Source organism: Rhinoraja longicauda, chromosome 15 (genome assembly GCF_053455715.1).
Source record: "Rhinoraja longicauda isolate Sanriku21f chromosome 15, sRhiLon1.1, whole genome shotgun sequence".
Taxonomy (NCBI): Eukaryota; Metazoa; Chordata; class Chondrichthyes; order Rajiformes; family Arhynchobatidae; genus Rhinoraja; species Rhinoraja longicauda.
Genome location: NC_135967.1, coordinates 5,450,142 through 5,472,717, shown reverse-complemented (window position 1 = coordinate 5,472,717; position 22,576 = coordinate 5,450,142). Strand labels below are relative to the sequence as shown.

Genomic DNA, 22,576 nt, shown 5'->3' with positions numbered 1-22,576 from the left:
CTAGATAGAGCTCTTAAGGATAGCGGAATCAGGGGGTATGGGGAGAAAGCAGGAACGGGGTACTGATTGAGAATGATCAGCCATGATCACATTGAATGGCGGTGCTGGCTCGAAGGGCCGAATGGCCTATTCCTGCACCTATTGTCTATTGTCTATTGTGGGCATATGGAACAAGTTGACGGAGAAGGTAGTTGAGGCAGTTTCTATTACGGCCTTTAAAAGACACTTGTCTTATTTTCCCTTCCCACCCAAACTAACCCCATCCCATCCAAACCAACCAAACGCAGGAGATGCAACACCTATCCCTATGCCTCCTCCTTCGACTCTGAGGACCCCGACAGTCCTTCCAGGTGAGGCAGAGGTTCACTTGCAATTCCTCCAACCTAGTCTACTGTAACCACTGTTCCTATATATCAGCAACACTAAGCGCAGGATCGGCGATCATTTCACTGAACAACTCCACTCAGTCCCCTAGGCCTACGTGATTTCCCAGTTGCTAAACACCAACTCCCCTTCCCAATGTCAAACTGACCTTTCTATCCTGAGCCTCCTCCACTGTCAGAGTGAGGCCCAACACAAATTGGATGAACAGCACCTCATATTTCGTTTGGGCAGCTTACAACCCAGCGGTATGAATATTGATTTCTCCAACTTCAAGCAACCCTTGCTTTCCCTCTGTCTCCGTCGCTCGACCATCCTAGTTCTCAGTCTAATTCTACTGTCCTGGTTAAATGTTACTGATTGTATGCCTCGTGCCACCTTCCTCTCAGCGAACAATGAACCATTCTACATTTCCTTATCATCAAATGCTTTGATCTGTCATTCTCCCACCTTACCCTTCCAAATCTCTAGCTTCCCTCTCCTCTGGCTCAGTCTGTAGGGTTTAGACCCAAAACATCACCCATTCCTCCTCTCCAGGGATGCTGCCTGTCCCATTGAGTTACTCCACCATTTTGTATCTATCTTCAGTGCAAACCAGCATCTGCAGTTCCCTCCTACACATTTCCCTCTATGCCTTTCCTATCCAAGTACCTGTCTATACGTTTTTTAAATGCTGTAATTGTATCTGCCTGCACACTTCCTCTGTCAGATCATTATGGATATTCACCACTCAGTGTAAAATCGCATACTTTAGATCTCGTTTAAATTTCTCCACTGTGCTGGGAAAATAATTCTTAGCATCTAACCTAACCATGCCCCTCATCGTTTTATAAACCACTACAAGGTCATCCCTATCCAATCTCTCCATAAAACACCATATCAAGCAACATCTTGTTGAATCCCTTCTGCATTTTCTTTATTGCAACAGCATTCTTCCTGTGGTGTGGTGACCAAAAGTGCACACAATTCTTTACGTGTGGTCTCACCAACATTTTGCATAACTTCAACATGACATCCCAACTCTATAAACAATGCATTGGCCTTGAAAAGAAACATACCAAATGCCCAGGGAAAATGTCCTATTTACGCCACTCACTTTCACATAAGGCCATGACAATTTTTGAACTATTGTGCTGTTTTGTATTTGTCATTGTATTTATTGTTGCAGGAAATAGTGCCCAGGTGCAGCTCCTGAAGGACCGAGCTGGAGCAACAGCTGGATGATCTCAGGACCATCCGGGGAAGCAGGGAGTTTCCTGGACAGGACCGACAGTGAGGTTGTCACACCGAGAATACAAGAAGAGCGAAGGTGGGTGACAACGAGGAAGAGAAGTAAACATGGAGTGCAGGAGCCCCTGGTGGCTGTACCTATTTGGGAGCTGTCGGAGCGGATGACAAAAGTTTGAGTAGCAGCCAGGGCTGTGACTCTAACCGTGGTGCTACAGCTCAACGGCGAAGAGTGACCTCAGGCAGAGCCGCAGTGGTGGGGGACTCGATAGTCAGAGGTGCGAACAGGAGATTCTGTGGCAGCAGGCGAGACTCCAGAATGATGTGTTCCCGCCCTGGTGCCAGGGTCCAGGACGTCTCAAAGCAGCTGCACGGCATCCTCAAGAGTGAGGGAGAGTAGCCGGAGGTTGTTGTGCATGTTGGCACAAACAATATTGGTAGGAAGGAGGTTCTGCAACACGAGTTTACGGAATTGGGTAAAAGACTGAAAAGCAGGACCTCCAGGGTAGTTATCTTATGATTGCTTCCAGTACCTCGTGCTAGTTAAGGTAAGAACAGGAAGATAGGGGAAGTGAATGTGTGGCTGAAGAGTTGGTGCAGGGGGCAGGGATTTAGATTTCTGGATCATTGGAATCTCTTCTGGGGCAGGGGTGACCTTTACAAAAGGAACAGGTTACACCTTAACTGGAGGGGGGCCAACATCCTAGCAGGAAGGTTTGCTAATGCTACACGGTAGGGTTTAAACTAGATTGGCAGGGGGGTGGGATCTCATACAGACAGAGGCACTTGAGGCTAGAAGTCGATATGGAGGGTGTTGTGGGAAAGGTTAGTGGACAGAATAAACAGGTGAAAGGCGGAGAGCGAGGAAGGAGGGTTGGTTTAAACTGCACATATTTTAATGCAAGGGGCCTGACTGATAAGGCAGATGAGCTTAGGGCATGGATAGGTAGGAACGACTGGGACGTTCTAGCCATGACTGAAACCTGGTTAAGGGAGGGGCAGGACTGGCAGCTCAATGTCCTGGGATACAGGAACTTCAGGAGAGACAGGGGTGATGGAAAAAGAAGGGGGGGGTTGCATTGTTGGTTAAGGAGGATGTCACGGCAGTGGTCAGAGGTGACAATACGGACGGTTCGTCCAGTGAGGCTTTATGGGTGGAGCTGAGGAACAATAAAGGGATGGTCACCTTGTTGGGGGGTGTACTACAGACCCCCGAATAGTCAACGGGAATTAAAAGAACAAATATGCCAGGAGATTGCAGACAGCTGCAGGTCAAATAAGGTTGTAGTAGGGGATTATCTTTCCCAATATAGACTGGGAAGATCATAGTGTGAAGGGTTTAAATGAGGTGCAATTCCTCAAAAGTGTTCAGGAGAGTTTTCTTAAGCAGTATGTAGATGCCCCTACACGTGAGAGGGCAACGCTGGATGTAGTATTGGGAAAGGCAAGTTAATGACGTGTTTGTGGAGGAGCCTTTTGGGACCAGTGACTACAGTTCGATCAGGTTTAAGATAGTTGTGGATAGGGATGGAGAGGGTCCACGTGTTAAAATGCTCAACTGGGGTAAGGCCAACTTTGAGAGTATGAGAGAAGGTCTCGCTCAAGTTGATTGGAGCAGGTTATTTGTGGGAAAGGAACATTGGCCAAGTAGGATGTTTTTAAAAGTGTGTTGACCAAAGCTCAGGATATGTACGTCCACGTTAGAGTGAAGGGCAAAACAGGCAAATGTAAGGAAGCTTGGCTGACGAGGGAAATTGAGGCATTGGTCAAAAACAAGGAGGATGCATGGGACAGGTATAGGCAGCTGGGATCAAGTGCATCTCGGGAGGAGTTTCGGGAACTAAGGAGTAAACTGAAAAAGGAGATCAGAAGGGCAAAAAGGGGCGAGGAGATAGCTCTGGCGGGTAGCATTAAGGACAATCCCAAAAGAGTTTATAAATACATAAGGGGGAAAAGGGTAACTAGAGAGAGAGTGGGACCTCTCAGGAATCAATGTGGTCACCTCTGTATGGAGCCACAGGAGATGGGCAAGGCCCTCAATGAATATTTCTCCTCTGTTTTTACCGAGGAGAAGGACAGTAGGACGGAGGAATTTGGGGCAGTCAATGGAAGTGTATTGAGAGCAGTCAGTGTTACTGTCGAAGAAGTACTGAAGGTACTGTCGTGTATGAAGGTAGACAAATCTCCAGCTCCTGATCAGATATATTCGAGGAAATTGCGGGAAACTAGAGAGGAAATTGCGGGAGCCCTGGTTGAAATTTCCGAGTCGTCCTTAAATACAGGAGAGGTGCCGGAAGACTGGAAGGAGGCAAATGTTGTGCCTCTTTTTAATAAGGGCTGCAGGGAAAATGCTAGGAACGATAGGCCGGTGAGCTCAACATCTGTAGTTGGAAAGTTACTAGAGAGTATTCTGGGGGATAGGTTATACAGGCATTTAGTTGGGCAAGGGCTGATTAGGGATAGTCAGCATGGTTTTGTACGTGGGAGGTTGTGTCTCACAAATCTGATTGATTTCTTTGAAGATGTGACCAAAAAGGATGATGAGGGCAGAGCTGTAGATGTTGTGTACATGGATTTCAGTGAGGTATTTGAATAGGTTCCGCATGGTAGGCTGCTCTGGAAGGTTAGATCGCATGAGATCCAAGGAGAGATAGCTGAATGGATAGCAAATTGGCTCCATGGAAGGAGGTAGAGGGTGATGGTGGAAGGTTGCTTCTCGGACTGGAGGCCTGTGACTGGTGGCGTGCCTCAGGGTTCGGTGCTGTGCCCGTTACTGTTTGTCATTTACACCAATGATTTGGATAAGAACATACAGGGCAAGATTAGCAAGTTTGATGATACAAAAGTGAATGGTTTTGCAGATAGTGAAAATGGTTGTAAAAGATTGCAACAGGATCTGGGCGGAGGAATGGTTGATGGAATTGAGGTGTTACATTTTGGGACATCAAACAAGGACAGGACCTCCACAGTAAATGGTCGGCCTCTGGGTAGTGTTGTAGAGCAGAGGGATCTAGGAGTACAGGTGCATGATTCATTGAAGATCGAATCGCAGGTAGATAAGGTGGTCAAAAAGGCTTTTGGCACTTTGGCCTTCATCAGTCAGAGTATTGAGTATAGAAGTTGGGAGATCATGTTGCAGTTGTATGAGACTTTGGTGAGACTGCATTTAGAATATTGTGTTCAGTTCTGGGCACCATGTTATAGGAAAGATATTGTCAAGCTTGAAAGGGTTCAGAAAAGATTTATGAGGATGTTGCCAGGACTAGAGGGTGTGAGCTATAGGGAAAGGTTGAGTAGGCTGGGTCTCTATTCCATGGAGAGCAGGAGGATGAGGGGTGATCTTATAGAGGTGCACAAAATCATGAGAGGAATAGATCAGAGGAGGGCGGCCAATGTGGCGCAGCAGTAGAGTTGCTGCCTTACTGCAAATGCAGCGCCGGAGATCCTGTTTCGATCCCGACTACGGGTGCTTTCTGTATGGAGTTTGTTTGTTCTCCCCGTGACCAACATGGGTTTTCTCAGAGATCTTCGGTTTCCTCCCACACTCCAAAGACATACAGGTTTGTAGGTTAATTGGCTTGGTAAATTGTCCTTAATGGATGTAGGACAGTGTTAATGTGCGGGGATCACTGGTTGGCACGGATCCGGTGGGCCGAAGGGCCTGTTTCCGCACTGTATCTCTAAACTAAATTAAAATCAGATAGATGCACAGAGTCTCTTGCCCAGAGTAGGGGAATCGAGAATCAGAGGACATAGGTTCAAGGAGAAGGGAAAAAGATTTAATAGGAATCCGGGGGTAACATTTTCACACAAAGGTTGGTGGGTGTATGGAACAAGCTGCCAGAGGAGATAGTTGATGCTGGGACTATCCCATCGTTTAAGAAACAGTTAGATGGGTACATGGATAGGACAGGTTTGGAGGGATATGGGCCAAGGCCAGGCAAGTGGGACTAGTGTAGCTGGGACATTGTTGGCCGGTGTGGGCAAGTTGGGTCTAAGGGCCTGTTTCCACACTGTATCACTATATGACTCTTTCATTACCATATATACTTATGGTACTCTATAATAATTACTCTGTAAGCTTCATGTGATTAGGGATTTTATTGCACCCTGGTGTATATGACAGTAAACTAATCTGAATCAGTCTCATTTAGTGGCAAGAATTGCCATTTGGTTCTTTAATAAAGAAACATTTTTTTAGATATTACATTTTAAATGCTGCCAACATTCACAAGGGTGCAATGCATGTTGAGTTTGTGTTCATTCATTAGTTAAGGTATAACACAAATTCTCATAATTATAACGTTTTGGTGGACATCTCAATGTGAAGTCTGATGGGAACAGAAACAAGATGGCCTAAAGTAAGAGGAGATTAATATTACTAAACATTGTGCAAAGCTCTGCCAAATGAACACACTTTTGGTATGTACCTTCTGTGTTGGTTGTAATGGTTTACGTTTTTTCTCAGTTGTGTACAGATTGATTTCTCCATCTCCTATGCAAAGACGCAATTCCTCCTGAAATCTGAAAAACAATCATTTTTTGTCTAAAGTTGGTTGTTTATATATTTACAATGCTCTCCTAAATTTCTGTAAGTCATGTGTCATGAAAGGTAATAATGAATCTTGAAAGCACAATTTGACAATAACTGTGTATGAAAGAACTGCAGATGCTGGTTTAAATCGAAGGTAGACACAAGATGCTGGTGTAACTCAAAGGGACAGGCAGCATCTCTGAAGAGAAGGAATGGGTGGCGTTTCGGGTTGAGACCCTTCTTCAGACCATAACAATTCAGCAATAACTATTCTTTAAGTTTGGATTCAAACCTAGGTATATTGTATAGATTATCTGCTGAAAACAAATGGAAATACCTGCTGCTGTGAAATAGGATACTTTCTCCATTCAAATAACTCTGGAACAAAGATTATTTAAATTAAAAGATAATTAATTAATTGCCTTTATTAATTTAAAGATTAAATGAATACTTTAAAGATTAATTTATTAATATATTAGTTAAAGTTAATTATGTTACGGTTGTCATGGGGGATTTCATTATGCAGGTAGACTGGGCAAATCAGATTGGTACTGGATCCCAAGAGTGGGAATTTGTAGAGTGCTTATGAGATGGTTTTTGAGAGCAGCTTGTAGTTGAAGTAAAAGACCTTTCCCAGAAGTAAAAGACTTGCAATTATGCATCTTCCTCGTGTAGAGTGTACCCCTGCATTAAGGAATGAACACATTCCTTGTAAACCATTCGTATTGCGATTTTCTGCAATGCAAACGATTTTTTACCCAGTATTGAATCCATTGTAAGTGATTTAATGAAGGGAAGTTTCTCTCTACATTAATAGCCCAGTTATTTTGAAAATTAACAAGCAGAAGAAAGAGTTATCTTGGGAATAAACCAGTCTTTGGGGGGAAAAAACTATTTCCATGTCACCTCCCCACGGATGGATTACAAGGAAGGCATTCCTCCTGTAATGCAGGGGTACACTGTACATGAGGAAGATGTATAATTATGTATTTTACACTTTCTAATAAGTTACATGCATGTTGCTGTTTAATTATGGTCTTACAGGCTGAACACCGATTTTCCGGCACCCTTGGTTCCTGAGCCTTTCTGGATTATCTGTTTTTCCAGCAACAGTGGGAGGGAGGGGGGAAGAGACCAACTGGACAGAGTGGTGGGATAAGCAGGCAGAGATGGTCGAGCGTGGAGCAGACCAAGCCTCCACCGGCAGCAAGAAACAGCAGCAGGTGAGAGGGGAGGGAAGGAGGTCCAGGGTGACCGAGTTCATTTTACCGGTGGTGGTGACCCGAAGAAAGCACTGTCCCCAGGGGCAACAACATGAGCCATAACAACAGCCATGTCACTGGACCGCGTGATGGTGAAGAAGGGCTTGCGAGCTGAGAGTGGCGCCAGAAGCCAGACTCTAAACAGCCAGGCAGACGGTGCGGGCCGGGGGTGTGTTGGCAGGTCCATCTGCTACATCCGAAATCCGTTACAATGGGTTTGTTAAAACGAGGGTACAGTTGGGAGAGAAGATTGAGAGCATAGTTGGATAGGGATTTTGGCAAGCAGCGTATTTACAGGTGCCCAGTAAATTAGGGAAGGTCTGACAGGACAAATTGGAGTTCCAGAGGGTGAGGAAAATTGAACAGAATGGTGGAAGGAGGGGTTGTGGGGTGGTGCTTGGGGGCTAGGGAGAGATGAAACACGAAAAACTTAAACATTTAATCAGCAGAGATAAAATTGGACAACATCAAGGAGGGAGTTCAATGTTTCGATGTAAACAAATAACTCGTTCACAACAGAGGGACACGACCGGAAAGAGCACTCTCCACTCACAATGCCATCTGTGGCTGCTCAGGGAAATTCAACTGAGCTCTCGTAATTTTATCCAGATTATTGGGGCGGGCAAACCATCAGTTGCCGGAAAATTGGTGTTCAACCTGTGTCAGCAGAAATGTACACTTCATTTCATCGGCTTGCCGTTTCTTCATAGAAACATAGAAAATAGGTGCAGGAGCAGGCCATTCAGCCCTTCGAGCCTGCACCGCCATTCAATATGATCATGGCTGATCATCCAAATCAGTATCCCGTACCTGCCTTCTCTCCATACCCCTGATCCCTTTAGCCACAAGGGCCACATCTAACTCCCTCTTAAATATAGCCAATGAACTGGCCTCAACTACCTTCTGTGGCAGAGAATTCCACAGATTCACCACTCTCTGTGTGAAAAAAAAACTTTCTCATCTCGGTCCTAAAAGACTTCCCCTTATCCTTAAACTGTGACCCCTTGTTCTGGACTTCCCCAACATCGGGAACAATCTTCCTGCATCTAGCCTGTCCAACCCCTTAAGAATTTTGTAAGTTTCTATAAGATACATAGAATTCGCATATCACTACCAAAAAAAAAGTTTCAAGAACATAGATGTCAGTTTCACCACAGGTGGGCATTGAAACTCATAAGCAATTGCTTCTATTGACACTTCTGCAATGATGGTCCATTAAACAATGCAACGTACAACCTTTAGTATTTGTAAGCTCACAATAACAGAATTAAACGTATAATCATTAAAAACACAATATATTTGAAAATCCAACAAGAAAAATAACTTTATTATAACTAGTCTGAAACTCTCCAGCGCCGAACCCCCTTTTCCCTCCTATTGACAATTATTTGTATAAAGTGATTTTCTGTAATCCATGGTTTCTTAGGAACACAACTATTGCATTACAGCAGAACTACCTATAACAGAAGAGATTGGCAGTTTCCAAAGCAAATCCCTCAAGTGAGTTCCCTCTATGAATCAACAGCAAACAATCATTGTGCTTTGTAAACTATTTCAGTTCTCTGTATACATTTTGTCCTGTTTATCCCCCACAAATTTAAGAGCAAATTCTTATTCCGTATCCCGATTTTTTTTTGGTAGTGATATGCGAATTCTATAAGGGACGATTTTTGCCACCTGAACTTGCATTACGCAGGGTACACATATTAAGAAATAGTGAACAGTGCTTTCAATGGATCAAGGCACCTATTTTTATTTGTTTCTTACTTGCTAATTCCAGGTGGAAGCTCCGTAACTACAACCCTCCTGCTCCATGCCATCAGGTCTCTCTCTGTAGCAATTTGACTTCTCGGAGCATTATTGTGCATTTGTCGGACACCTTCAATTTGGCCACTCCTTCGAAGTCCGATATTCGGTGAAGACAGCAAGGCTATAACAGAAGAGTTACTTAGCATGTGTAGGAAATGTGCTACAATATGCAGCATTTCAGCAGATTGACAGTTAAATAACACAAAATTTACTTCAAGAAGTACACAAAGAATGAGTTAAATTGTCACAGCAATTGTAATTACTGGATCATACTAACGACCAACAACCACCTATTAACAGCCTTGGGCATCTTTATTCTAAGTGATGGCATAGCCCAACAAATGAGTGCACAAGACAAGACACAACTTCTAACTACTAAATTATAATACAGTGCAGTCTAACTACATGGCAGAGCAGACTCAATGGGCTAATTCTGCTCCTGTGTCTTATGCAACTGAAAGCTGTATATTTCTACAGCAGCTCCATTGACGAGGCAAGGATTGTGTTCACCCATCCCTACTTCCTTAGGCCCACTGCTTGTCTTGCTGACTTGAGCTGAGAGGTGATCACATTATTTAGACCTGAGGGCATCAAAGAGCATGCACTCATTTCACATCCCACCCAATTATTGCCAAACGTCACTAAAATTGTCCCCAATGGAGAATATGTCAAATTATTCTCAATCCCTCAAATAGTAATTGTCACAATGATTCACTGCAAATCTAAACCTTTGGAAAATGTTTATCTTTTTCAAAAGTAAACTACTGTGATTTGCAATAAAGCAACAATAGTGCCAATATGTTATGCAAATACTGAGGTTGTATTTGAATGCGTGAAGTATAAAAAATAAAGTGGATGAGCTTGAGGCTCAGTTAGATATTGACAAATATGATGTTGTGGGAATTACAGAGACATGGCTGCAAGAGGACCAGGGCTGGGAGCTGAATATTCAGCGGTATACGACCTATCGAAAAGACAAGACAGGTGGGCAAAGGGGGTGAGGTCGCTCCGTTGATAAGGAATGATATTCAGTCCCTTGCAAGGGGTGACATAGAATCAGGAGATGTAGAATCAGTATGGATAGAACTGAGGAATTGTAAGGGTAAAAATATCCAAATGGGAGTTATCTACAGGCCCCCAAACAGTAGCCTGGACATAGGGTGCAAGGTGAATCAAGAGTTAAAATGGGCAAAGGTGCTACGGTGGTTATGGGAGATTTCAACATGCAGGTAGACTAGGAAAATTAGGTTGGTACTGGACCCTAGGAAAGGGAGTTTGTGGAGTGCCTCCGAGATGGATTCAGAGTCAAGTCAAGTCAAGTTTATTTGTCACATACACATACACGATGTGCAGTGAAATGAAAGTGGCAATGCCTGCGGATTGTGCACAAAAAAAGAATTACAGTTACAGCATATAAATAAAGTTAATAAGTTACTATAGTGTAGACAAAAATTTAGTCTCTGGAATTATAAAAGTTGATAGTCCTGATGGCCTGTGGGAAGAAACTCCGTCTCATCCTCTCCGTTTTCCAGCTTGTACTGGAGCCTACCAGGGAGACGGCAATTCTGGATTTAGTGTTGTGTAATGAACCGGATTTGATAAAGGGAATTCAAGGTAAAAGAGCCATTAGGAGGTAGTGTTCATAATATGATATGTTTTAATCTACAATTTGAGAGGGAGAAGGGAAAATCGGAAGTGTCAGTATTACAGTTGAGCAAAGGAGACTATGGAGGCACGAGGGAGGAGCTGGCCAGAGTTGATTGGAAGGAGACCCTAGCAGGGAAGACAGTGGAACAGCAATGGCAGGTATTCCTGGGAATAATATAGAAGGTGCAGGATTAGTTCAACCCAAAGAGGAGGAAAGATTCTAAGGGGAGTAAGAGGCGACCGTGGCTGACAAGGGAAGTCAAGGACAGCATAAAAATAAAAGAGAAGTATAACATAGCAAAGAAGAGCAGGAAGCCAGAGGATTGGGACTCTTTAAAGGAGCAACAGAAGATAACTAAAAAGGCAATCTGGGGAGAAAAGATGAGGTACGAAGGTAAGCTAGCCAAAAATATAAAGGAGGATAGTAAAAGCTTTTTTAGGTACGTGAAGAGGAAAAAAATAGTTAAGGCAAATGTGGGTCCCTTGAAGACAGAAGCAGGTGAATTTATTATGGGGAACAAGGAAATGGCAGATGAATTGAACCGGTACTTTGGATCTGTCTTCACTAAGGAAGACACAAACAATCTCCCAGATGTTCTAGTGGCCAGAGATCCTAGGGTGACGGAGGAACTGAAGGAAATTCACATTAGACAGGAAATGGTATCGGGTAGACTGATGGGACTGAAGGCTGATAAATCCTCAGGGCCTGATGGTCTGCATCCCAGGGATTGTGGGTAGCTAATGTTATCCCACATTTAAAGAAAGGAGGGAGAGAGAAAACAGGAAATTATAGACCAGTTAGTCTGACATCGGTGGTGGGGAAGATGCTGGAGTCAATTATAAAAAAAGAAATTGCGGAGCATTTGGATAGCAGTAACAGGATCGTTCTGAGTCAGCATGGATTTACGATGGGGAAAAACATGCTTGACTAATCTTCTGGAATTTTTTTGAGGGTGTAACTAGGAAAATGGACTGGGGAGAGCCAGTGGATGTAGTGTACCTGGACTTTCAGAAAGACTTCGACATGGTCCCACATAGGAGATTAGTTGGCAAAATTAGAGCACATGGTATTGGGGGTAGGGTACTGACATGGATAGAAAATTGGTTGGCAGACAGGAAACAAAGAGTAGGGATAAATGGGTCCCTTTTAGAATGACAGACAGTGACTTGTGGGGTACCGCAAGGTTCGATGCTGGGACCACAGCTATTTGCAATATACATTAATGACTTGGATGAAGGGATTAAAAGTAACATTAGCAAATTTGCAGATGACACAAAGCTGGGTGGCAGTGTGAACTGTGAGGAAGATGCTATGAGGTTGCAGAGTGACTTGGACAGGTTGTGTGAGTGGGCAGATGCAGTTTAATATGGATAAATGTGAGGTTATCCACTTTAGTGGTAAGAACAGGAAGGCAGATTATTATCTAAATGGCATCAAGTTAGGAAAAAGGGAAGTACAACGAGATCTGGGCGTCCTAGTTCATCAGTCACTGAAAGGAAACATGCAGGTACAGCAGGTAGTGAAGAAAGCCAATGTTGGCCTTCATAACAAGAGGAGTTGAGTTGAGCAAAGAGGTCCTTCTGCAGTTGTACAGGGCCCGAGTGAGACCACACCTGGAGTGTGCATTTTTGGTCTCCAAACTTGAGGACATTCTTGCCTTTGAGGGACTGCAGCGTAGGTTCACGAGGTTAATTCCCGGAATGGCGGGACTGTCGTACATTGAAAGACTGGAGCAACTGGGCTTGTATACTCTGGAATTTAGAAGGATGAGAGGGGATCTTATTGAAACATAAAATTATTAAGGGATTGGACACGCTAGAAGCAGGAAACATGTTCCCGATGTTGAGGGAATCCCGAACCAGGGGCCACAGTTTAAGAATAAGGGGTAGGCCATTTAGAACGGAGACGAGGAAAAACTTTTTCACTCAAGAGAGTTGTGAAGCTGTGGAATTCTCTGCCTCAGAAGGCAGTGGAGGCCAATTCTCTGGATGCTTTCAAGAGAAAGTTAGATAGAGCTCTTAATGATAGCGGAGTCAAGGGATATGGGGAGAAGGCAGGAACGGGGTACTGATTGTGCATGATCAGCCATGATCACAGTGAATGGCGGTGCTGGCTCGAAGGGCCGAATGGCCTACTCCTGCATCTATTGTCTATCTTGGGGAGGATTCAATGAGCTACAGTATACGGCAACTCATGCATCTGTCTAGTTTGTATAATGCATCAATTTTTCATAAAGAAATCCTAACATGCACTACATTAAATAAGTTCTATGTAACAAGGCATATATGATGTATCTGGTTTCAATGAATGAACGTGCTATTTTTCTTATATACTGTTACCCACCACTGTTTAGTGAATTTGATCTACTGTAAGGACCATCTGGTATAGATATTCCTTCACTTCTCTGCCTCATTTCATGTTCTTGCTGGAGTTCTCTAATCGCATCATCCAGAACACTGGTTTCCTGGTTATTCTCATACTGATCATCTGTCTGTTGGCTGATGACTTGTTCCACAACTTCCCCATTACCTGAAAGAGAATCACCAGCATTTATATTTCAAATACAGGAAAGCACCCTCTTTCCTTCCATATATTTAGTTACAAAAGAATCAATAAGATAACAATTTACTGAAAGTACAAAATTTCCAACAAATGAATAAAAAAATCATGGAAATAAAGACAAAAGGATTTTAGATATTTTCAACAATCTCATTTTTTTTAGGAAAGGTGAACGTACGCATTGTAGGTAGCCACTTGACTTGGGCTAAGTTGTACATAACCTAAGTTGGAACCAATTTTACTCCATATGTCAGGAAAGTTATATCGAATTGTGAGGATTCCTGCACAGTTTAAGAATAAATTAGAGAAATGTACCACATATTCCCTGAATATGGAAGCCTGATGAGTAATCTAATTGAAGTATTCAAATTACTGAAAACACTGAAGATACCAAGAAACTATTTCATGAAAAGCAAGGTTATCCAGGAGGAAATTCAATTTTATCTTGTGGAATATCATAGAAATTTGTAATTCTTCTCATTTAACTGGACATTGCAATAACTGGGGCTTCCAAAACTGAAATTTAAAATTATCAGTAATAAAGGGACCAAATAGAGTTTATGATCTAAACCATAGATCACATATCAAATCAAAACTGTCTAAATCCATTGCAATACTGCACAAAACTAAGGACATCTTGAATCAAAATTCGCTATTTACTTTATATTGCTCACTCATTGTTCCATACGTTACATATTGTGTGTAAGTATGGGGAAACACCTACAAAACTAGCACTAATTCAATCTTTATATTGCAAAAAAGAGCCATAAGAATTGTCAACAAAGCTGGTTATAATGACCCAACCAACCCATTATTTATGAAATCATATGCCCTAAAATATATGGACCTAGTAGACTTTAATACTCTACAAATAATGTTTAGAGCAAAAGAAAGAACACTTCCTGACTCTATCGAAGGTTTGTTTTCAGTGAGGCGTGCAGGTATCCACTCAGGGGAAATTATATGTTTGAAAAAAGAGGGAAAAGACAAATGTGAAAAATGGATGTGACTGTTAAAGGGGTCAATTTATGGAATAGTTGCAACAATGAATTAAAAGAGTGTAGTAATATGTGTAAATTCAAGAAAATGTTCAAAAATATTACATTCGAAAGATACAAAATATGTGATCAGCACTGAGAAATTTGACTGACATGACAGAAATGTTTCTTGATTATATTTGTCATTCTTTCTATGTTTTGTTTATCTGCTTCTGACTTGTGTTGTTTTTTTATTATATTTTGTTTAATTGTTTTGTTTCACTGCTATTTTGGCTAGTTAGGGTAATGCTTTGTTAAGTATTAAGGGTAGGCACAATAAGCTTTGGCTTCTGCCTACACCTTTTTTTCTTCAGTCAGAGAATATCATGTGTGATTATATTGTTTTATTTTTGATATAATGATTTCATACTATTTAACTTTCACAACTGTAAGGTCAATCTGTTGTATTGCATTGGCCGGAAAAATAAATTAAATAAAAAAAATATGGGGGGAAATGAGTTGAGGGGTACATCAGTTATAATCTAATAGAATGGTTAAATGGGCTTGAGTGCTAAATTATTCTTCATGAAACCTCATTTGTTCACCAAAACTGGCTCTGAACCTTCAATCCAGTTTGCCTTTAAAAAGAAATTCTGTCTGCAGAATACAAAATTTACATTGAAGAACAAAGAAGAAAACTAACAATGAAGAACAATAAATCTCATACATACAGGAAGTTGCAACAGTTACTTTTTGCGTCTGAGTTTTTGACCACTATCCCAGTGACACCAGATCTCATCTAAATTCAGTGATACCAAATACCTGATAACATCTTGTGTTATGGCAACGTACCCTACGATTAGAAACGATACCACTCATATTTATAATTCCGGGGCAAAAAGATAGGGTTCACTCAGAGCATTCACAAATATTTCCAATATTATTTCTTAGAGGGAGACCCTTAGTATTCTGTGGGAATCCACACTATTTTATATTGCAGACGACATTTAAAACTGAAGTGTCATGCAAATGTTTTTCTTAAAAAGTCATCAAAGGTCCTTGGCTCACCATTTGCCATATAGCCCAACTGTGGAACAAGCTGTTCATCTATGCAGTTCTCTCGACCAGGCACCAGCCGTTGATAGTGTGTTGGGTGGGGGTTTCCATCCACATCAACCAGAAATGGGGGAGGCATGAGATGAGGTGCCTGCTGTGTCTGCTCATCCAGGACATAATTATTGGAATCACGGATGAGAGGACGGTAATCAGTGTGAAAAAACATTTGGTCTGGAATCTATTAGGAGGAGAAAATGTTTTACATTTGAATTCAACAATTGGCAACATGAGGAGCAATTCATAACTTAAGTGTCTACTTTTGTCTGAAAAAGATTACAGAAAACAAAACAATTGGATGTTACATTCTATTCGTTTCTTTCATGGCTCCCAAATCTTCCTTTCCTGAAGGCATAGGGTGTTATTGGAGTGCAGTTCAAAGGCCAGACACATAACAATCCAGAAAGAAGATAGATTTCAACAAAACTGGCATTCTCATCCACAAACTTAATCTAATCCGTAAGGTGTGAATGCTAATCATGTCCTCACGTTACATATTTCCAATTGTAAATCAAATTCCAAATGATTGTGCATAAAAACACAAATTTTGATTACTTATGTGCTCCAGCGATAGAGAGCAGCTATTTATAATAATAATAATAATAATAATAATAATAAGCATTTATTTTATATAGCGCCTTATCAGGTGCTCAAAGCGCTTTACATAAACAATCAAACATAAAAACAAACAGACAAACTATCCTAACGGAGAAGCGGCGAATAAACAACGCCAGCGTCCTCTCACGTCAGGGTCCGGCAGTAGAGAACAAAAAGCACAGGACACACAGATACAATTTTTACACAATTTTTTTTACACAAACAGCCATCACAGTGATTGCTCTAGGCACACCCTCACTGTGATGGAAGGCAAAGTCTTATCTCCTCCTGATTTCTTCTCCCGTGGTGCCACGAGGTGATCGAGGCTCCCAATTTTTTGAAGCCCCCACTGGGCGATGGAAAGTCCCAGGGCCGAGCCGAGCAGGCCGATGAAGGTCCTGAGCCCCCACCGGGCGATGGAAAGTCCCAGGGCCGAGCCAAGCAGGCTGATGAAGGTCCTGAGCCCCCACCGGGCGATGGAAAGTCCCAGGGCCGAGCCAAGCAGGCCGATGAAAGTCTTGAGCCCCCACCGGGCGATGGTAAGTCCCAGGGCCGAGCCAAGCAGGCCGATGAAGGTCCTGAGCCCCCACCGGGCGATGGAAAGTCCCAGGGCCGAGCCAAGCAGGCCGATGAAAGTCTTGAGCCCCCACCGGGCGATGGTAAGTCCCAGGGCCGAGCCAAGCAGGCCGATGAAGGTCCTGAGCCCCCACCGGGCGATGGTAAGTCCCAGGGCCGAGCCGAGCAGGCCGATGAAAGTCTTGAGCCCCCACCGGGCGATGGAAAGTGCTGCGGCCGAGCCAAGCAGGCCGATGAAGGGCCTGCGAGCAGGTTGATCATACCTCGCACTTCCGGCGGTTGAAGCTGCTACGGCTGGAGCTCCCGAAAGCCGGTCGCCAGCCAGGGACCTGCGAACTCCCGATGTTGCGGTCTGCAGGGCCCACGGCCGAAGCTTCCGAGATGGTAAGTCCAGGCCCTGCGACCGGAGTTTTCAAGGTCGATCCCAGCTGGAGGCCGCCGACTCCACGATGTTAGGCCGTAGCGCAAACGGAGATACGACACGGTAAAGGTCGCATCTCCGTTGAGGAGGAGATTTGAAAAAAGGTTTCCCCCAACCCCCCCACCACCCCCCCACATACACAGAGTTAAAAATAAAACAAAACGTACAATTAAACGATGACAGACAAAAAACAAAAAAAAAGACAGAGAGACTGCCGGTGAGCCGCAGCTGCAGAACACAGCCACGCCCCTTTATGTCCCAATTTGTATCCAACTTAGAACATAGAACAGTACAGCACAGGATCGGGCCCTTCGGTCCACCGTGTCCAAGCTGAACATGAAGCCAAATTAAACTAATCTCTTCTGCCTGCATTTGATCCATAGTCTTCCATTCACTTCATATCCATGTGTCAATCTAAAGGCCTCTTAATTGTCAGAAATGTACCCACTTCCACCATCACCGCTGACAGTGTGTTCCAGGCACCTCCACGTAAAACAACATCCACATAGCCCCGCGTATCTCCCTTAAACTTTCCCCCTCTGACATTAAAGCTATGTTCTTTGGTATTTGACATTTCCAACTGGGAAAAGGTTCTGTCTATTATATCCATGCCCTCATAATTTTATAAAACGTCCACCAGATTTCCCCTCAGCCTTTGATCAGTGCATTAGATAATCTTGGCTAAGAGATACTGATATTTGGTGAGTAATGCCTTGGGGAAGCCACACTGCACTATTAGACAATTTGAAGATGTTTTAAATATCATGTAATGATAGAAAACTAGGAAAAATATTCTCCCCCAATATCATTTCATTAAAAATAGCTGTATTGATGCTCAACTCTATTAACTTTAGTGTTCTCAAAACCAAGAATGCCAATGAAGTGCCACTTAGTGCTAATTCAGCCTTCTCCATACAAAGAACGTAACACTGCTATTTCAGCCTCTTTCCCAAGTTAACTTTCTACTCAGCAATGGCTAATTTTCAATTCCTCCATCAAGATGTTACTGCTCTGGAATGAACTTTTTCACTTTCCCTACAAATTACAAACCTCCCTGCAATGTAAATTACAAGAATAAAACATTCCACATGATATGCATGTATGAATTAATTTCTGTTTGGATCCTATATCAAGTGCAGAGTTTGCATATCTTCCCCAGTTAATCCACAATCAGATCCATCATGTGCAATGTATTTAACTGGGTAAAATGGCTATTTTCCCTTTCAAAATGCTGCATAAAAGCCAAGGATAAACCTATTATGTGAAACAATTTCAACATTTACATAAGGCAAGAGTTTCAGATTTAAAAACCAAGATACGACAAAGATAAAATGAAAAGAGATTTACAGAGTAAAGATACATTGGTGATGTACTTCAAAGTTTAACAGAAAGTTCCATCACTTTGTTGGTAGCTGACAGTTAAAATATAATAAATTTCCTTTAGCATAACAGGCTGATTAAAGCAATATCCGTTTTTATTCCAGCAGCACTCAATCAACATGCCGTGGAAACCATATTACGACAGAGCACTCAGACTTTGAATTGCAATAAATATTTTCACAAAGTGTGCACTTAACAACCTACCTTTTCATATGGTTTAATGCAACCAAATCCAAAGATCAGTAAATGTCCATGAGAGTCTGTGCATGCAAAATGCTGTCCATCTGCAGAGAATTTACAATCAAACACAGCACCATGACCCTGACCTTCAATCTGTAGAAAATAAATAAAACCTCTTCTGGTTACATTGATGGATTGAACAATACTTTGAATTTTAAATACCCAGTTAGGGTAGACAATCCCAGATCATCTATTAAAATTAACAAAATTGTGCAAAGTAGACAAAGATGAAACAATAGTAATATTGTAAAGATTTACATTAAAAATGCAAACTGGATGGCTGAAAAGATAAAACTGTTTTTTCAACTACAATTTGATTTCAAAGTTGAGTAAAGAAGTTAGGATGTTATGTTTCAGTTGTACAAGACGTTGGTAAGGCCACATTTGGAGCATTGTGTTCAATTTTGGTCATCCTGGTAGGGGAAAGATGCTGTTAAGCTGGAAAAAGTGCAGAGAAGATTTACAAAAATGTTGCCAGGATTTGAGGGACTGAGCTAGAGTGGAAGGTTGGGCAGCCTAGGGCAAACCGGTTCATGCAGAGGGTGGTGGATACATGGAATGAGCTGCCAGAGAGGCAGTTGAGACCAGTACTATTACAACATTTAAGAGATATTTAGACAGGTAGATGGGTAGGAAAGGTTTAGAGAGATATGGGCCAAACGCAGGCAGGTCAAACTGGGGCATCTTGATTGATACGGGAAAATTGGGCCAACGGGTCTGTTTCCATGCTATATGACTCCATGACTTCATAAGTTACATTTGTTGGCTATAACAATCCATTTAGGAATGTTTAATACATTCAGTTCATATGATACCGATGTACAGAATTACATGATTGAAGATACTTCGATTGTTTCAGCCTACACAAAGGAAAATGCTCACCATGTTAAAAAAGTTCCGGAGTTTGGTTCCTTTTGATAGGTCCCAGATGAAAATGTTGCCATCATGCCCTGCAGATAACATTATCCTGGAATCAAATGGATGAGCTTCGAGCACAAAAACTTCATCATCATGACCCTGTAGAAAGATTTCATTGTAGTAAACATTTTCGTATAAATCACTTTATTTACTAACAACTAGAAAGGTTATCTAGAATTTTCAGCCTTGCATTTACTTATCATATCATATCATATATATACAGCCGGAAACAGGCCTTTTCGGCCCACCAAGTCCGTGCCGCCCAGCGATCCCCGTACATTAACACTATCCTACACCCACTAGGGACAATTTTTACATTTACCCAGCCAATTAACCTACATACCTGTACGTCTTTGGAGTAGACAAAGTCAACACTCTCCAAAACATTTCATTTTGCCCTCAATCCTCTTTGTGTACTGAAATGCAGAACAGCACTGGGTACCATATACCACAGCAGAATAAGTACAAACTTTAGTCCCACAACTACTGAAACTAACAACCAACATAACTGGCGTTTGATTCAACTGCAAACCAATGAATTCATTGTATTAAGCTGGTTTACCTACCGAGAGAACATGAAGCAGCTGGCCAGAATAGGAGTTCCACACTTTCAAATGAAAATTGTTCACTGCAGTGATTACTGCGCTGTCACAGCGATCCCAGGCTACCATGGTCACTTTCAACTTACTAATTTTGTCTTCATTGGAAATTGAATTGTTCCTATGAATAAAAATAATAAGGCACAAATCAAAACATTTTCTTCTGAACATTTGTGCTCAACACATGCTGAAATCTGTTGTATACATTTTAAAATCTACTTCAGACTACAGAATTAACCTCAATGTTCTGAACAATGAATAGAAATAGATGAATAAACAATCTTTTGATTTGGCATTTAGAAGAATTAGCTTAATGTGCAAAACAATATTACCCAAACTGATTAGGTTTAAAACTTGACAAATAAACCTGCATCTGTACAGTGCATTTCACACGTTGTCAGACAAAGTTCTCTACATTAAATGAACATGACTGTTTTGTACTCCAACACCACAGACATCTTATACCAACAAATTTTGTTTTATAATAGATATAATCTTCTTCTTGCGTTTGAGGCAGCAGAAGTTATGTAACGCCCTCCAGGCGCTGGAGCTAGTTCAATGTGCTGTTGTCGATAGATATAATAATTGATCAAAACATAAACATCAGCCAGAAGTCCAGTAAAACTTTTATTTTTGTTTCAAATATTGAAATGAGGCTTTCTAGTCATCCAAATCTTATCTAAGCATCGTTCAGATTTAGATTAGTTTACTGCCAAATATACCAGACTTCAATGAAGTTCCTTGCTTGCATGACGCTCAAAATACACAGTACGCATTACAATGATAAGTACAATGATTCAAGATGGATTTATTATCATGTACCCAAGGTACAGTGAAATTTGAGTTACCATACCAAGTGAAAAGCAGTAAGACGCACAAACACATGAAATAGAATTTAACATAAACATCCACCACAGCGGCTCCCCACATTCCTCACTGTGATGCAAGACAATAAAGTCCAATCTCTCCCTCTCTTCTCTGCGGTCGGGGCCGTTGAACCATCCGCAGTCAGGGCATCAAAGCTCCCGCAGCTGGCGATCCGAGGCCCTCGCGTCGAGGTGATGGAACTCCCTTGACGGGGCGGTTGAAACTCACTTCGGCTTGGTGCCCCGACTCAGTCTCTAACAAGGGACCGCGATGTTCAAACCAGGCTCCAAGACGTTAAAGTCCACAAGGCCGCCCGCGGATGGAGCTCTCCAAAGTCGATCCCCGGCAAGGGGATCGCAAGCACCACGGAAGACCCGCGTTGAAGCGTCGGGTCGGTCTCCAGGAAAGGCTGCGCCACTCCACGATGTTAAGCCGCAATGGGGGATGGAGATACAACACGGAAAAAATTGCATCTCCGTCGAGGTAAGAGATGGAAAAAGGTTTCCCCCAAACCCCCCCCCACACTGCACACACAAAAAACAAATCAAGAAATACTGAAACATACTTTTAACACATACTTAAAATAACAAAACAGAAAGAAAAGACAAACAGACCATTGGCTAGGCAACCATCGTCGGCGCCCCCTGATGAATGCAAAACAGCAGAATGGTGAAAAGATTGCAGTGTAATCTGAAGTAATGCATACAATACCTGATTGTTCAGTAACAAAAAGAGTACATGTCAGCAACTGCAGGAAGGAGATATGAAAGAGGTGATTGATTATTGGAGTCTAACAGCAGTGAGGAAGAGGTTGTTCTAAAGTTTGGGTGCCCAGGATTTCAAGTTCCTATATCTTCACCCAGAGGGTAGGAGGGGGAAATGGGAATAACCATCATCACTGAGAAGGCAGTACAGATGCTCCTCGACTTATGATATTTCGACTTTATGATGGTGCAAAAGTGATACACATTCAGTAGAAACCATACTTCGAATTTTGAATTTTGATCTTTTCCCGGGCTCGCAGACCTGTCCGCTGCTCAGACTGGCAGCGTCTTATGCAGTACGATACTCACTGGTGATGCTGGGCAATGGCAGCGAGCCGCAGCTCCCAGTCAGCCACGATTGGGAGCTGCCACGGCTATGGTGTTTGGTAGGTTAGGTGTATTAAATGCATTTTCGACTTACAATATTTTTGATTTACGATGGGTTTATTGGAACGTAACCCCATTGTAAGTCGAGGACCTTCTGACTCGAGATGAACAGAGATGACAATGCTGCAATTGTGTTAGGCCCATTTCAAAGGAGATCCAAAATGAATCAACAACATACTCACCTTCTGTTACACAGATTAGTCTTTCAAACCAGTCATTCACAGATAGCAATTGCTAGAAATTTATCGGGAACAATACTTACAAGACAAACTAATTGTACTAGAAATGCAATTCAGAGAAAATCAACTCCTATTAAA

The 22,576-nt window shown here is 42.3% G+C and overlaps 1 protein-coding gene across 1 annotated transcript in view; it reads right to left on the bottom strand.

Moving 5' to 3' along the window:
* Positions 1-22,576, bottom strand: part of brwd3 (bromodomain and WD repeat domain containing 3) — a 110,020-nt gene that overhangs the window by 60,008 nt on the left and 27,436 nt on the right. Inside the window, exons 14-20 of the mRNA XM_078412138.1 lie at positions 20,209-20,362; positions 19,607-19,741; positions 18,689-18,817; positions 15,466-15,691; positions 13,205-13,390; positions 9,172-9,334; positions 6,039-6,132 (exon numbers count right to left, since the gene is read on the bottom strand). Of these exons, the coding sequence (XP_078268264.1) occupies positions 6,039-6,132; positions 9,172-9,334; positions 13,205-13,390; positions 15,466-15,691; positions 18,689-18,817; positions 19,607-19,741; positions 20,209-20,362 (1,087 nt within the window). The remainder of the gene's footprint in view (positions 1-6,038; positions 6,133-9,171; positions 9,335-13,204; positions 13,391-15,465; positions 15,692-18,688; positions 18,818-19,606; positions 19,742-20,208; positions 20,363-22,576) is intronic.